The sequence below is a fragment of the Vidua macroura genome, chromosome 3 (genome assembly GCF_024509145.1).
Source record: "Vidua macroura isolate BioBank_ID:100142 chromosome 3, ASM2450914v1, whole genome shotgun sequence".
NCBI classification, from domain to species: domain Eukaryota; kingdom Metazoa; phylum Chordata; class Aves; order Passeriformes; family Viduidae; genus Vidua; species Vidua macroura.
Genome location: NC_071573.1, coordinates 47,806,895 through 47,820,262, shown reverse-complemented (window position 1 = coordinate 47,820,262; position 13,368 = coordinate 47,806,895). Strand labels below are relative to the sequence as shown.

Sequence of the window (13,368 nt, the reverse complement as noted above, 5' to 3'; positions counted from 1 at the left end):
AATGCCTCAAGTCACGTTCCTTGTAGGAAATCTTTCCACATAGAATGTAAGACAGATTCCAAAAAAGGACTTTTGAAAGTGGAACGCAATTGGAAAATGCTGTTTTTCTTTCCTCACTCCCTCAGAGATTACTGCAAGGTGCTTCAGATGTTGCACCTGCAGTATAATATAATATACTATAATATATAGTGGTATGATACCATAAAGTATTCTATGGACTTCAGAATAAAAATAAATATAGATACCACATCACAGGTAGACCTGAGATGTGTAAGAAAAAGTAGAATTCACACTAATTAATCACTGAAAACATATCCTTTAAGGGGTTTCAAAGCACAGAAACATCTTTATTCCAAAGAAAAACAAGGAACAATCTTCCTTTTTATTTCCTCCTGTGGACATACTGTACGAAACAACTTGTTCCACCAATACCATACCTTGAAATTTAAGATGAACAAACTGTCAGCAATTCATGCATCTGTGTACACTTGCTATCTAAAAAAAACAGTATTTTTTTTATTTTATTCTGTTCCTCCAATTTTTTGAGTTTGCATTCTCTTTACATATAAACATTACTCTTTCTACCTGGCAACCAGTATGTCTAAAACCATTTCTTTCAGACTTTTTTCTTCTTATCTAATGCACTTCATAGACATTTTTTATGTTCCCAACCTACATTTGCCATTTTTCCCAATTAAATGTGCTTCTTAAATGAAAATTCTCTAACTTTATGTGCAGGAAAGAAGATATAGAAGCTGTCTGTATTTGAATTCTAGGAATTTAGGCATGTCAGATTGGTCTGCTGCTGGCTTCATTTCCCTTTTCAAGCTCACGGGTTTGTTTCCTAAATACTACTGTTGTACTTCACTGGTTTCTTACAGTAGTTATTTTCTCAGTCTGATTTTAGCAAATTGAGGTGGATATCAAAGTGTTGCCTCTGTAATACACTGGACAACCTCTTGCTTGGGGATTGGAAACCTCCTGAGAGCTGAGTTTTCTTTCTGTGTTGTAATTCCACTGCTGCTGCACAGAGAGCATCAGTATTAGTCGTCTACCGGCCTGGTAGGCTGGTAAGACTGGAATACAAACTTGGGGATGTTACTCACCGGGTATAATTTTGTAGCACTCAAAGTGTGAGCTACAGGTGATCTTACGTGGATACTAAAAGGGAATATTTATAGTGCATTTATAGTCATGTAATTCCGAAAGAAGCTGATGGATTGACAACCATAAAAAAAAGATAATTAATTGTGTATTATTTAAGGAAATAAAAAGAAAAATTTATATATCCATATTAAGGCTTAGTCCCTTAAGCTGAAGGGACAAAGATATACCTTAACATTGAGTTAGTGTGGATTTCAGCTGAATGAGATTGCCTGAGGCAACAGTATAATCACCTTACTCCCCATACAAAACTGGAGAAGAGATATAGGCTGCTGTTGGGACTAATTCAGACCTTAAATAACTGTAATTGACTCCCAAAGAAGGGCGGGTAACTCTTTCTATTTTTTCATGGAGAGATATTGTGACTCTCTACTTGCTTATATAATTCAGTCAGTGAGAGAAATAAAAGCTCTTTCTGCTACTGTATCTAACCTTGTCTGCAGTATAGGCAGTTCTGGTAGGAGCTTTCAAATAGTTTCTTCTCCAACTGTCTTCATCCCTTTTTTATCTTCTATATTCCACTTCTGCTTGACCCATCTAGAGGCACAGAGCTGTAACATAATTCAAGCTGAGAGGGACCTCAGGAGGACTCTAGTCCAACTCCTTGCTCAAATCAATGTAAACTGTAAAGTCAAACGTGTTGCCCTGAACTTTATCTGTTCAGGTCTTGAAACCCTCCAAGGATACAGATTACACAGTGTGTCTGGGCAGCTGCTCCTGCTGTTTGGCTGAAAGTCAGAACTATACCTAATTTGGTTTAGTACCATTTTATCTTTTATTTATTTCTTCATTTATTTTCTTTATTGCCGTGCAACTCCATAAAGATCTTGGCTCCCTCATTTTGAAATCTTCTTTCAGGTATTGGAAAGATACTTCTAGACACCTCTAAAACCTTCCTTTTTTCAATCTGACAAAGCCCAGCTCCTCCAGCCTCTCCTTATAGGGTACATTCTCCAGCCCTAATGATCTTGGTGGACTCCCACTTGACTCACTCAAAGTTTGTTGATGTCTTTTTTGTACTGCAATGGACATGTTAATGAAAACTGGACATTGTAGTTTAGATATGCTCTAAAAATTGCTGGGTAAAAGGAAATAATATTAGCTCCTTGTGATCTTGAAAAATAGTATGATTCAGAATCCAGGAAGCACATGAAAAAAAATCTGGAGCCTATTTAGTGCATGCTAAATCAAAAGAGAATGCACTCTCATCTGTGTCAGAGCTCCCTGGCAAGCCCTGTCACCCTTGTCTGAGAAAGTCTTTCTCTAGAAAAGTCAGCACATTTCTTCCTTGTTTTTCTCTCATTCCCCTAAGATACATAATACATGCAAAAATAATTTTTTTTGAGTTGGCAATAAGTTGCAGTTTGAAGAACAAAGAAAAGCTTAATAAAATTAAAAGGCAGATGAACTGAAACAGTAAAGAAAATCTCAGTGACTGACACACTACAGAAAGCATTAATTCAAAATTTTTGATTCAAGGGATAATGTAGCATGAAATGATTGAATAACAACAACATATAAACTTTTTATATTTAGGACAAAGTTCAGATGGGGATTTACAGACATCACAGGCACAAGGAACAAAGCAACTTCTTTCCTTCTGTTAGAGAGATTTCTTGTAGGCTTGCAACTGGGAAAAGTCTAAAAGGCATTGTGGAGTTTTACATCATGCTGGAGAGCTCATTGCCAGAGTGGGTGTGATGTATTTTAGGTAATGGCTCTGGCTGGAGGACAAGAATCAGTTTGCTAAACATGGGGATGGCAATAAATATTTGCTATCAAATAAACCCTGTAAGGTTACGCACTCTCAGTTAAGTACTGTCCAGATCCCCTTTCTTGTTCCTATCACATCTTTGCTGGCTTTGGATTAGCCTAAATATGTCCCATTGCTTCTCCTGTATTTCCTATGTGAGTCAATGTCTTCAGGTGAGCAAAGTCACCCTTTGAAGAGGGAATTTTTTAGGATGCTGATGAAGAATGGGTAAATAAATAAGCTTTCTCACATTGAAAATAATAATGGGTGAAAGATAAATGAGTGTCTTTTTCTGTATTTGTCAGCAAGAACACAGATGTCAGGACTCAAATTTCTTTCTGTGTGATGATGCTTGACTGCTGGTAGGGTGCTGCAGTGGTGTTTATAAAAATCAAGACAAGATAAATCTGTGCTAGCCATTACTGAAAGCCAAATTATAGGCAATAGGAAGAAATGAGCACTTCTAAGAGGATGAATATAAATCTGGGCATTATCCAGAAGGGTTGTGGTGTCTCTCTCCTTTGAGTTATTAAAAAATCACTTGGACAAGGTCCTCACCTAGTAGCTTAAAGGTTTCTCTGCTTGATTGAGGGAGTTGGACAAGATGACCTTCACAAGTACCTTCTACCTCAACTGTTCTAGGAACCTATTATCCGTTGCTATTTTTCCAGTAATAAACTTTTAGGGAAATCTCTATCCTTCACAGTAGCTCTGATAAAGCTACTGAAAAAGATATCATGTAATTGGAATCAACTATTTTAACATGTAATCAGAAACTGTTCTGAAGAAGAAAAGCAGGCTGCACCATCAAAGTAAAAGTGATAGCTGTTTGCATCTTCAGAACAAGTGAGTGAATCTTAAGGCTACCTTTTAATGTTGATATAAGTAGTGGAACTGCAGCTACAAGTGGGACATATTTGTTAAGGAAAGCGCAGTGTTTTTTTGGTTGCATCATTATATTACACAGAAAAAGACAGCTTTTTCATGATGGTAGGACTTTGAGAACAAAGTGGTTATCTGCAGGATATCAGATGAGTCTTAACAACAAAACTAAATTGCTGAGAAGAAGTTATTTAGCTTTTTGAGTTTATCTTTCTTTTTCTTTTTTTTTTTTTTTTTTTTTTTCTTGAAACAGTTGAAGCTCTGCATTTGGGAACTCTGATGGCAGCACATGGCTATTTCTTTCCAATCTCAGACCATGTTCTAACACTGAAGGATGATGGCACTTTTTATCGATTCCAGGTAAGTATTCAATATGTTCTTGACTTGCACAAATGGAGGCTCAAAGGCCTTACAGAAAAGTTCATAGCAAATTTAATCACACATTGTTTCTTACATAAACTAGTAAAGAGTAGAAATTCCCCTAAAAATAAAAAATGGTAGAAGGATTTTATTTATAAATTTTCAGCAAAGTGTTGAGATGATAATGACTATTTTGATATTTGGAATAAAAGTGTAATAATGCTGAGTGTGGAACTGTCTCTGATGAAATAAATTAATGTAGTATTTTTGAAATATAGTAAACTATATTATGTTATTGCCTCTTATTCTTAGTATAGTCTGAATTTAGAAAGGGGGAGATATTTAAAATATCAAGTCTATAGCAGAAATCTGATAAATAATGGAAGTAATATTTATTTTTCTTCTTTTGTGAGAATTTCCTTCCTGGTAACTCAGTAGTAGCAGAGTAGTGTGTATTCTTCTTGCAACTACAGAGACATTTTTATATTGATCTGTCAGTCCCATCAAACAGGCAGATGGTTCAGAACAAGCTGAAAGCATAAATATGTACATATGTCTATACCTACACTCGCACATATATATTGTTCAGAAACCTACATAGTTGTATTTCGTTATATTAAATTTCAAACTAAGGCCCTGGGAGCAGAAGTGTTGTTTTTCTAATAATGACTAGTGAGCTAGAATTTTGCTAGAACAATATTGCTAATGACTTGAAACAAATATGACTGCAAAGTACCAGATTATGGATTCAATGGAAAGAATTCACTTTTCTTGTCCTGTGCCACTTTTGACAATGGTGGCTGTGTTCTGTATGGCTCTTTCTATTAGGTGGTATTCATCAACAGCTGCTCCAAGCTCTTGTGTAGATATCTATTGCTTTGAAATGATATGATAACTATCACTATGAAATTGAGTTTGTTAATTCTTCTCTGTTACTTCTAACTGTATTAAATACTCAGTAAAATAACATCTAGTAGAACAAAATCTATTCTTTTCAAGATATATAGGTCTAAACTTTGTCTTAAAGATTGTTTAAATAAGAAGCTGTCAAGAATAAAATAGTACTGAAATTGTGATCTTTCAAATGCAGAAGAAAACTAGTGATTGGAGACCAGTCATAATTTCAAACATTGTATTGTATTAATCTCTGTACAATACTTTCACCAATATATTGGCTTAAGTCTCATAGGCCCATGTAAAGGAAGAGAAAGATTTGTATAAATCAAATCTTAGCATGAATATAATTAAATATGCACAGCACAGTCTGGCAATGAAGAGAATTATTGCATACATGCAAACAATATTATCCTATTTTCAGATTTAGATCTTGTGAGTCAGACTGCAAAAAAGTTGTTCTTCAGCAGAACAGAAAGTTAGATGTGTACATGGGTAATACTAAGAGCAAGCATTCCAAGCCTCCTCCCCTAGATCCACAGTTACCTTTGATCCTGGAGAGAGTATTTGAAGGAAAAGGGATTTTTTAAGCTCATGAGGCTTCATTCTCCTCAATATAAAGAAGACAGATGGCACATGGTTGAAGGGGCTTGCTGATGTGCTTATAAGGCAAGTGGAAAGGAATCGGGGAGTGGTTGAGGCTCCAGTTCTTGGCTTGGTGTCTGAATAAGCAGTGTCCAGAAGGACAAAATATGCAAGGACTTAATTTTGCAGAGAATAGTAGTAACTTACAGGAGTGCTAGTCATTGAATTCTGCACAGCTGCCTCCATCTCTAGCACCTCTGCTGGCATGACAGTCTGACTGAAGTACAGACTGGAATTAGCTTCACTGTGGACCACTGAGAGTACTGCAGCTACCCTGCTGTGAGCTTTCCTCAGAGAGGTCCATAGCCTACGTTTGGACACAAAGCTTCAGTGAGGGCTAGATTGTATTATCTTCTCAGTGTATTTACATAAATTAAGAATTTGGCACCTATTTGACAAATGCATATGAAATAAGACACTTTAATCAAGGGTTGCTCAGTCTGTATCTGCAATGTTTGGCTTGTTTGCTTTTCTGTGGTACCTTTTGCAGTGCTATTCCTATGTCAACAACGTGACTTTGCTGTTGTGACAATGCAACTTTAGCTGTTAATGTATAGGATGAGAAAAAATTCATAGTGGTGACATACCGTTAACTGGAGTTATAACAGGAAAATTTGTGTGCTTACATCTTCACGTTCCCCACCAAAATAAGGCTGGTATAAAATCTGTTACTGAACTGCTAAATTAGAAGATGAAGAGAACATATTCAACAGAGAGGAAAGTTTGACTGCAAATGTGTGAATTTTGCACTAGAATAGATGTTCAGCTTCTTTGCACGTAGTACCCTCTTAGTACTGGACAGGATTCACAAATTTCTGGATATTTTGACAGAAGGAGAAAACCATGCACCTGCCAGCACTGAAAAGTTCAGAAGCCGCGCCTGCAGAGAAATCTTGGCAATACAAAGACCTAACCTACAAAAAACAGACTAGCTATAGTAATGTTCTCCATGTGCTTGATGTTTTATTCTCCAAAGGGTGACACATTCCCTCCTGACAGTAAAATTATCCCTAGCTTGTTTTAAACCACCTCCTGTTGTATAGAAATAGCTAAAAGCAGTGGAGATTGAGCTTCATTTGGACAAATGCCCTTTTACGGGCAAAAATTATCCTTTTCCAGTTATTACTCTTGCCATCAGGAGGCAGGAGTATAGTTACATCTGCTTTTTTTAAATAATATGAAATTAAAAAAATTTTGGATCATTCAGTGACCTACTCAGGTGTTAATTAGGTTCATTTCTGTGATATCAATTTAATTCAAAGGAGATGAATATAAATATTAATTGCCTTATTAAGAGAGGATTTTTTTTCTTAGACTCGATAAGAAAAAGCAGAAACAGCTGCATTGCCTTTTCCTGGTAATTTAAACCTGTGACTGAAAAAGGTGCTCACCATCTTCCTCTACCTGAGAGCAAATAAATATGAGAGGTTCAAATAAGAAAAGCAAGCTGCATCTTGGAGAACATATCTTCCCTGGGCCAGGGATTACTCATGGAGATGTTTAATTTATGTCCACACAAATGATAATATGTTCATCTTGGTGAGGAATGCCTGGCTTGCCCTCTCAGCTGGTAAGCTTCTGTAATATCATCCCACAGAAAAATATGCTAATTTCTTCTACGAGCCCTGAATGCATAGTGTCTCCTGATGTTAATTGAGAAAAATAGCATTTCCCAGTATCTTTTGGCTGTAAACAAACTCCTGGAATACCCGAGACTAGTGATAGTCACACTCCCATTTTTAAAAGAGATTAAATCATGATTTAACATTAATTAATTTTCTGAAACGAGGGTTAGGTTCTGCTGTTGTTTTGTACCTTTTAAGATGAAAGGCACAAATATCGGAGGAAAAGTATGAAAACAGGAACAGTTTCTTGTGAAAGCAAGAGTGAAGATAGCAGCAAAGTTCATGGACTTTGGAAAGATGAAGGTGTGGACTTTGATATCTTCTCCTCTTCTGCCACTGGGAACACTTTCTTGACAGACGTGTTTAACCATTCTGGCCTGGTTTTCCCATGCCTAAACTGGGGATAAAATTACATAGCAATCACTGTAAGGATCTTGAAATATCTGTGTTGCAAAATAGTTTATAGTGTGAAGTGTTGTGGACACCTTATGTCTCAGGTGGAATTATATTGCTTTACACATCACTTTTGAGTCAGCCCTACCGAGCTAGCTTCTTCTTGGCTCACTCTGGACCAACCTCTGGCCATTCTGAATTCTGAGTCTGTGGCTGAAAATCACAGCTCTTCAGTCACTCTCCAGAGCCTTTCTGGATCATCTACTGTGCCTTGAGGATTTTATTTGAAGTCAGATTTTAGAAATGAAAAGGAACAAGTTATATTATGCAGCATTTGGCAGATTTAGTTATCACACCTGCAGCATTTGGCAATTGCAGGTGTGATAACTAATTCATCGTCTATTCAGGTCAGGCTTGGTATATACAGGCTCTGTTAAGGTTTCTGAGGGAAAAAGATTTTAAATCCATGTGTCTTTCTGACTGCCCCATCAGTGCCACTTTTGATTTTTTTAACTCCTTACTCAGGCACACTTTGCCCCACACTGCTTGCCATGCTTGTCCTCTTTTCAGTTAGAAAAGAAGAGTCACAGAGCCAAAATCTTGTTTCCAAATTCCTCAACCTCTTTTTTAATTATTCTGAGCTAACCATGGAGCACTACTTGCTTCCGGTATGGGCTTGACAGTGCTAGACTAGCAATCTTACCCATTTACTTCACCAAGAAATCATTTTTGTGAAGTGCAACAAATGTGAAACAAAATGCCAGTGAAATCTGCCATCCATCCTGCAAAGCATTTGAGATTGTGCATAGCCACTTTTCAGAAAAGGCTTCATTTCTGCTGTTTATAAAGACTCCCTGGTGCCTGAGAGAAGAATAGCAGTAATATGCAAAGGTTTATAAGTGATTTGAGTACTCCTCCCCCATCCAAGTAATTGGATTTTAAAAAATTTTGTGGAGTGGAACAGAGCAGCTTCAGAGGCAACAACTCTTATTACTATCAACTAGGGGTAGCTGAAAGATGCTTAGTGATTTCCCTCCTTGGTTATACAGTTTAATGCATAGAAATTAATCATGTTTTATAAAAGCTGATGGGTAACACTGATTTTTACAAGTGGCTGTTTCATTAGCTCAGATGTTGTTATTGATTAATTTTGAGATAAAGCCAAAACAGATCTATTTACTTTATCACTGGATTCCTTACAATGCGTAGCAGCCACTGCTGCTAGTTTGTTTATTGTGGAATATGTGCTATATTACAGGATTTTTTTTCATATGACTTTATTACAGGAGGATTATGGATTAATGTGGTTAGGTTTGCCTAATGATATTAGTGTATAACTCAAGCGAACCAGTATGTGTTTGTGTGCGCAAATCTAGTTTTCTGGTTAAAGGGCATGAAGGTCCTTGTAACTGTTTTGTTCTGGAGGCTTAAATGTATCTGCAATCATATCTGCAGTGCTAGGTAAACCTTATTTCTCTAGCTCCTGACTTGTTCTGGCTGCTGATTCAAGTTACACCTACAATCAAAAAAGTGCCTCAAAAGCATACTGATAAGAACTGGCAGCATTATTTCTGCCTGGGCTGATAAACAGTACTTGACTTTCCCATAGCCACTCTACCACCCACCTTCCTTCAGCTGTAAGTGGGATGTCATGGCAAAATGACAAACGTTCCCTCTTTAATACTTCATGATGAACTGCTTCATATTTCCTTCTGAGGAAAAGTAAAATTCTTAAGGATGATAATTCCTTCAGGATTTTTACTCTCGTGAAAGATGACCAAACCACATCAGTATTTCATTAGCTTCTCTTTGAAAATGGTGGTGTTATGTAATGTATGTGTAAATGTACATGTTATACCACATCCATAGCTCTCCTGGGTGAAATCTTCACTTACGAGCTTCTAGATCATGAAACCCGGCACAAAGATTGTGTAATATTCATTCTATAGGAATATTTGACATTGCAAGGGATGCTATAATTATTCTACAGTGTATTTTGATATGTGATTTGTAACAAATAGTTGAACCAAGTTTTGTTTGCATAGTCCAACAATTTAGAAGGTAATTTATGTGAGCAGAGCCTCCCTGCATTGCTGTGGGATATTTTTAATAGATCAGATTAGAACAGGCAGCTTTCTCCTTTGCACATGCCTCCTATTCTCATTCCTGACCTCATTCCATTAGACCAGGGATCTTCTTATCAGATTTTTCTTTTTTCCTAATCCTTCTGTGTTGAACAAGGCAAATCTTTTTCCTGTAGTTTTCATGGATAACCTCTCTAGCAAATTCTTCTCAGAGACTGTTAAATATCTGAAGCGTGAAATTATGTGGAGACTTTTCAAACAGAAATGGAAATGTAAACTCAGCACATGCATTATAGTCACGTGTTATGTGATTAAACTGTTTGGTGTGTGTAATAAGGTAAACTTCAGATTAAGACCAGAATTTTATGACTGTTAAAACCAAGCAATTAGACAAGAATATGTGGAACATTCCTTTGGAAAAACATCAGTCATTTTAACTACGTGCATGTTTATTGTTGGTGCTTTTTGTCCATACAATCACAGCATTGCAAAAGTCTATTAATCAGAAACTGATTTTTATATCAGGCTTTGTTTTCAGTGTCTAGAATTTTCAAAGATTTTTTTCTTTCTTGATGTTTTGGACTTCCTTTCTGTTTAAATCTTAATCTGTACCTTATCCAAATATTAGTAACCTTTAGCTTTCAAAGATTGGAAACATATAGTGTATTGACTGTTCAATCTAAAGAGTAGACTTAGAAACATTATAAAAGAGAAATTTTAAACTTTTTACCTTTTCTGTAAATACACTTCCCTTTGCTGTAATCTTCTGAAGCTCCTCTGCTTTATGCATTTTTTTTAAAATAACTGCCATGCTTCAAAGGTTACTTGAATGAATATTTTTCCCATGTATGAATTACCCTTCAGGTAATCGCACCCCTTTAAACATCATGCAGATAATTCAGTACTTTTGATAACTCTCACCAATTAGATAGTCATTGTTACAAAGTACTGGAGATAGAGGAGAAAGAGAAATACCAGAGGAAGAATTTCATCATAATATTTACACATGCATCTAAATCATATTTCTGAGGAACCAGGAGTCATTCTTTAGCTTGGTAAGGCTTTTTAATTTTTTTTTTTTTTTTTTCTTTTTTGGAAATAAACACAGTTTACCATGTGAAAACACAAGAAATCCTTAAGCTTTCTGTGCTGAATTTCATCCGCCTTCTAACCTGAACTATCTGACCTCATAAAAACATTTCCCTCCCTGAATTTTTTTTTTTTTTTTTTTTTTTGCCCTGTAGCCTTATCTCCATGTCCAAATTAATTTTGGGCATGTTCGCAGAGCTGATTGCAGGCCAAATTGAACTTTGTTCCCTCTGGGAGCCAGCTGGCTGGAGGCCAGCTCTGGCCACGCTGCAGTGCCTGAGCCAATGAGCTGTACTTCTCAGCAAGTCCCATTAAATGCATTTGAGCACCAGGCAGGCAGGATCATGGCTTGCAGTTCAGAGACAGCTTGTGCCTGCCCAGCTCAGAGCCTTGGCAAGGAGACCTCATGCCTCTGTGAAAGACCTTTGTCTGCCCACTGTCTCCCTCATTCTTTAGACTCAAACAAGGAAGGCATTTAATGATCTTCTGTACTTATCTGTACTAGCTGTAATTTGAACCCCTTTCTCATCTTGTAATGTCTGCCTTTTACTGGGGTTTCTCTTTGGCTTACCCTATCACACATCTTTGAAACCTTTTAATATGGCTTATCATGTGCTTTGCTAATTAAAACTCATGTTCTGTTTTAACTTTTCTGCTTTTATCTCCCTGGCACAGGGAGGCTTACACTCATCCTTAGTAGCCAGTGCATTATTTTCTGCTTTTTCCTCAATCTCTTCTCCACATTTAGGTTGCACCTTTTTATCCTTCAGAAAAGCCTTGGTCATCTCTGCTTCCTAATGAGCTAAAGTGACAACATTTCAAAACACTGAAAATCATGTGCCCTTTCCCATACTGTGTTTAATGCCCACACTGCCTTTACCCCCAAAGTGCAAGTTTCAGTAAAATTTAAATGTGTTATTTCAAATAAATACTGGAAAAAGTACTCTGGCCACACATAGCTGTGGCGTTGTGTCGTTTTCCCCGGTCCCGGGCAGCTCCGGAGAGCCCGGCAAGGGTACTGCTTCTCAGTGGGACGGGGGCGCTGCTCGTCCTGGGTGCTCCTGCGTTTCGCGCACCAGGGTGGGGCTGGCCGCTTCTGCTACCATGCATGAGGGGCAAGGCAAAGAGGGAAGGAATGTCCAGTTCGTCCATGTGGTTAGCTGGAAAGCTTTAATGGCCTCAGGGAGCTGCGGTGGAGAACCACGGCTCGCTCCCCAGTGCCGTGTGGACAAAATGGCGCTGGGACCGGGGGGGGTGCGGGGTTTTATAGGGGGCAGGCCAAGGGGGGGGAAGCCCCCCTTGCCCAATGGGGGCAGGTTACGGGGATGTGACGTGGAACGGGGTAACCAATGGGGATGTGACAGGGGCAGACACAGGGCTCTGGGGCGAATGGGGTTGCAGGAACGGGGTGACAGACACTGAACTCTCCGGAGTGGACAGGGGGGTGGTTACAGGACTGGCACGGTGAGCTCCAATGGTAAGAGACCGGGAGCGGATCACCGTGGGATGGGGAAACACGGGGGTGCACAGGGGTACACAGAACCGGCTAACTAACACATATCAGAGCCCCTAATCTGAGCCCAAACCCGGGATGCAACATATCCCTGTTTTTCAATATATAAAAAAGTACGGCTGTTTGGTCTTCTTTGCTGCTCATCTGGTTGCTTCTTCACTCAGCTTCTGCTCCTGGTGTTTCCTTCTGCTGCTGCGATGGCTGCCCTTTGCAGATGGAGAGGGCTAGCTGCGATGATGCTGGGGTGGTTCTTCTCCGGGTGTTTGGGGATAGGGGAACTGGGACAACAACTTTATTACAAACATGTGGGCTGGGGACACAAACAGACTGGGGTAGCTGAGGGGACTTTTCTGTGGCTTTGGGGAAAAAACATTTTTTAAAGAGATGTAGAATTTTTTTCTCCTTGCAGCACCTGTGGTTTGATGCGACCCCCCGGTTGGTGGGGTCATCTGCTGCACTCACAGGCACTCTGATGTTGCGACTCACCGCCTGCACTACTTGATAAATCACAGCTCCCCTTGAGGTGCTGTGGCCTGCCTTATTTTTATCTTCACGCAAGGCAGATTCACGTTCCTTTTTCAGTTTTTTTTGGAAAGTGGGGTCCCCCTCCCACTGACCCTGGGGGTGCCCTCCCCAAAACTGGACATTGGATTACAAAATGTCCTTTCTGATCACAGTGGAAGCATTGGCATTTCGATGGAGACTGCCTCGGAACAATGTTCTTTGGAGGCACAGCAGCCAAGGCGACCACGTGGTTTCTGGGCTTTTCTGGGATCTCAAGCTGTGTTTCAGCGTTCATGGATGTTGTTTCTGGGACAAGCTTGTCCTGGACCTCTGATCCCTCTACATGCCTCTCAACTGCCATTTTGACCTGATTCGTGGAATCTGCAAAAGGCTCAGAAACCTGCTCCTGTTCCCCCCTCCCCCTGCTTCCCTCCCTCCCAGGTCTCCAGGAACCATGGAAAT

At 38.9% G+C, this 13,368-nt stretch overlaps 1 protein-coding gene across 10 annotated transcripts in view; it reads left to right on the top strand.

The window, feature by feature from the left end:
• RGS7 (regulator of G protein signaling 7) overlaps positions 1-13,368 on the top strand; it is a 239,595-nt gene that overhangs the window by 147,029 nt on the left and 79,198 nt on the right. For all 10 annotated transcript variants that reach the window (XR_008436147.1, XR_008436148.1, XM_053972664.1 and 7 more), the window contains exon 5: positions 4,053-4,159. Coding sequence is in view for 8 of the 10 variants with exons in the window: in XM_053972664.1 (XP_053828639.1) it covers positions 4,053-4,159 (107 nt within the window). In the remaining 2 variants the exon portion in view is untranslated. The remainder of the gene's footprint in view (positions 1-4,052; positions 4,160-13,368) is intronic.